Consider the following 3899-nt stretch of genomic DNA (forward strand, 5'->3'; position numbering starts at 1 on the left):
TAGGATTATGGCACAAAGTATTATCTGTGCTGTAAACATCATGGAGCATGATCATAAACTTAAAACGTAAGGCAGGGGACAGAGGGCCCTATGGGTCACAAACCCTTCTTAAGAATCACAAACACTTCTTAAGAACCACAGCTGAGCTCAGGATTTCCAAACGGATTTGGAATGGACTTGTGTCTGGCATACATTCACTGTGCTACTGGCAAAGCACAGTTTTATGAGAGTGTCATTTTTTTTTAATAAAACCACATTTTGTTACTTTTAAAACCAATAGCCTAAGAAAAGTACACAGTAATTTAAATTATGTGGTTTAAGTAGGTCTTAGTTAACAGTGCGGATCAGTAGCTTGATGAATCACTGTTCAAGCAAAAGGGATCTTACTAGCTCTGATTGTACTTTTTCACAAAGGGCATGATATGCCTAATTCCTGACTGCTACAGATCACATTTTCTTATTTGCGTATGTATGTGTGTTAAAAATTACCCCTGAAAAAAGCAGCAATTACAAATACCCTCATTATTTTGCAAAAAGAAAAGAAACCATATCCTGGGTGCTCCTTCCTGACCTCCTCGCAAGAAGCAGCAGGTAGAAGCACAGTGGAGCCTTGGTCTCCAGAGCTGTGACCCTACAGGTAAGTCTGCTCTGGTATTCACAGTTTGTCTGCATAAACTGTAACATGTTCTACTATAATTCAAAGTTCATCTTTAAAAAGTAAGAGCCACTCAGCAGTAACTTTAACAATTGAGATTCCACAGAAAAGCCATGACTTCCCTGTGTACATTCTTTCAGGAGTGAATCCTTTCCCAGTTTCAAGTATCCCCTTCGACCTCTCACTCCGCAGTGAGTTATGAAAGGAACAAAGAAAGACCTTCCCATTTTTCCTTTGGTGAGCCCAGTGCCCACAGGGCCATTCCTCCTCCTCCCCCCATGCAATCAGAAATGAAAAGGCTGGGCAGATTAACGCAGTCCCGAGGCTTCCTTTTCTTCTGGTGGGAGCTCCCAGTTTCACTCTCAACCTGGTGCCGACTTTTCTGAACTCAAGTGTACCGTGGCATCTCACACTGCTCACAGCGATTCAGTGCTGGGTGGTTGAGAAAGGTACAGCTGTCACAATTCCATGGAGCGCCTTCATAATCTTCATCTCGGTGTTGTGTCCGAGGAGGCTGTTTGCAGCCACTTAGATATTCTGAAGAAGGCAAAGGGGAGAGGAGAAGATCAAACGTTTTCTGAGTATAACCCAAACTGACCCAAACTGAAATGAAAAAAATACCACAAAAGTGCAAGGGAAGGGATTTCCTACCTTACCTAATGGGTAAGCTAATTAGAAAACCTACTATTGGAAAAACATAACTGAACAGAAGGTTCGAAAGGATAAAGGATACACATACATACACACGTACATACATATATATACACATATACATGCTAGGTTCTAAACACCTTTGTGCTATAAAAAGAGAATGGGACACATCCAGAACCAGTTGCTTTTCTAGTTCGTTTGTTACTCATAAAGAGTGACTAATTAAGCTGTATTCCAGTGAACAGGAAAAAAATATGAGAAATATTTTATAGTATATTCAGTTAATTCTGTTTCCTCTGTAACTTTTCCTCTCGACTAGTAGTGTCCATAGAGTAATAAATGTCTGACAAATGGATACCTTATTCCATGACATACTAGCTTCCAGCAATATGCATGTGTTTTATACTAATACTTCGTCATCAGCAGGTACAATTTATAACAAAGTTGTTCCCAGAATAGTGAAAAGAGAAGATGCTACAGTTATTCATAAAGCTAAAATTCATTCAACATACCTGACTCTTTTTATTCCAGTAATGTTCCTCTTTGGCACTAAAATGCCCTTCATACATTACTGTTTGAAAACTGTCTATACCTGGCAGTATCAAATGTCAGCAACCTTAGGCTGATCTCCAGGATTTTATAAGAACTTTATAAAACTTGTATTCTTATTCTTTATTCTTCCTGGCCCTGGACCCAAAAAGGCTGTGCTCCTAGAGTTCATGTGCAAAGTCTGCCTTGTAGGAAGAGTCCGTAATGAGAATGAAGATCATGGACAGAAGGGTACAGATCTGACTGAATTACCCTAGGAATTGAGGGAAGGGAAGGAGGCTACACACTACGTAGAGAACACTGCAAAGCTTCACTGTGAACTGACAATGAGACTAAGATCTAAGGTAAGCAAGCTTTTGAAATAGGTAATAGAAGAAACAGAGATCTGGGGGAGCTTTGACAGTGGTTTACTGCTAAGCCTATTTTCCACTGAAAACCAACTAGATTAACTTCTAGTTTATCAAATTATCTGTTTTGTAACTCTGAGAGATAAAGAAACACGTTTAGACCCCGAACCTTGTCCCATGATAAGATCCTAAAGCCTTAATCAGAAAGGTCTCCTTATGTTAGAGAAAATTGCTAGGTTCCTTATTCTTCTGACTGCACTCAGGAGATGGGCTTGTTTCAATTGCCACTTTTAGCTGCCTTACTATGCACTACTGATGCAGATTTTCATAGGTAAACTCTAAAATCCTAATTTTGTCCTTTTCTTAGGACAAGTGACATTTTAGTCCACAAACATCTTGAAAAAGTTAACAAATGAAATTTAGATGCTAAATTCTGTCTTTCTATGTTAATCCCAAATGTAGCCTTTAACTTTATATTGTGATGGTACAATATTTAATATGAAAATATTTTTCAAAACCACAGAAGTTAGGAAAAAGCCTCTTTGAATCTCATAAATCCAGGCTATCTGTTGACTCTCTTACCTATTTAGTACAACGACAATTTAATTTGGAATTTGGAATCATAAATCATTCTGACCAGAATGTAACTGACCAGAAACTGCATTTTTAGTTCTAGAAGATACAACTCATTTCAAAGAGAAATACTATGTTTACAATGTCTGTTCTCATTTAAATTTACAGGTATTTAATCTTTAAAGCATCTTAAAAAACATTTTGTTGACCTTATAGAAAATATGTAGTTAGTACAAATAAGACTCAAGAGGGAGTCGGATCAAAGCACATGTACGAAGCCAACTAATTTGTACAATACACACTAAAAATGTAAAAAGAACTGGAGTAGGTTTCTAATTTTGTAATAGGCTAATCAATATGCTTGTATAGTAACCAGAAGACAAACTACTCAAAAGCATGCAGCTAAAAATAATAAATATATTTACTATAGCAAATATAAAGTGTTACAAAGATAAATGAGAATTATTTTTCCTAAAATAATTGCTACTGGTAAAGGCAAAAAAAAATTTGTCTTTTTCATTGAATTTTCGTGCATTTCATACAAAACATCTTAATCATTTTTATACCCCCTCCCCTATCTGTACTCCCATATCCCCCTAATGGATTTTATGTATTCTGTCACACGTGTTAGGGCCTATTGAGTCAAGTTAGTGTGTACCCAGATGTCCCTCAGTGCAAGTTCATCCAATGGGGTCTAGTCAGCCTATCTAGGGTCACTCCCTTAAAGAAGATCAACTCTCTCTCTCTCCCAGCAGGAATCAGCTGCCAATAGCTCTCTGGCTAAGGTTATGGCCTGCTGGCCATTTCCATTTCTATGGTAGGTTTCTGTCTGCTTGAGTTTGCATGGGTCTTGTGCATGTCTTTTTAAGTGTATGAAATATAAGAAAATTTCATGCACTCTTCTTTCTTGTTACAATGGTACCTTTTTCTTTCCAAATTAAGGGTCATTGAGCATAAAGTCGCAGAATATTTATACAGACACATATTACTATTTTTAGAAACCGAATTTCAACTAAATGGCAGCGTAAAGCTCAAACATTAGACACCTGGGTGAGAAGTTTGTAAATTCAAGAATTTGTAAGTCATCTAAAAATTATTTTGCTTTGCTTTCCATATACTATTGC

The 3899-nt window shown here is 37.3% G+C and overlaps 1 protein-coding gene across 2 annotated transcripts in view; it reads right to left on the reverse strand.

The window, feature by feature from the left end:
• Positions 1-253: 253 nt before the first annotated feature.
• The window catches only part of Tab3 (TGF-beta activated kinase 1 (MAP3K7) binding protein 3), a 61782-nt gene continuing 58136 nt past the window's right edge, over positions 254-3899 (reverse strand). For both annotated transcript variants that reach the window (XM_029558441.1, XM_008822729.3), the window contains one exon: positions 254-1192. In XM_029558441.1, the coding sequence (XP_029414301.1) occupies positions 1044-1192 (149 nt within the window). In that variant the 3' untranslated portion in view covers positions 254-1043. The remainder of the gene's footprint in view (positions 1193-3899) is intronic.

The sequence above is a fragment of the Nannospalax galili genome, unplaced genomic scaffold, assembly GCF_000622305.1.
Source record: "Nannospalax galili isolate Female #2095 unplaced genomic scaffold, S.galili_v1.0 scaffold7, whole genome shotgun sequence".
In the NCBI taxonomy this organism is placed as follows: domain Eukaryota; kingdom Metazoa; phylum Chordata; class Mammalia; order Rodentia; family Spalacidae; genus Nannospalax; species Nannospalax galili.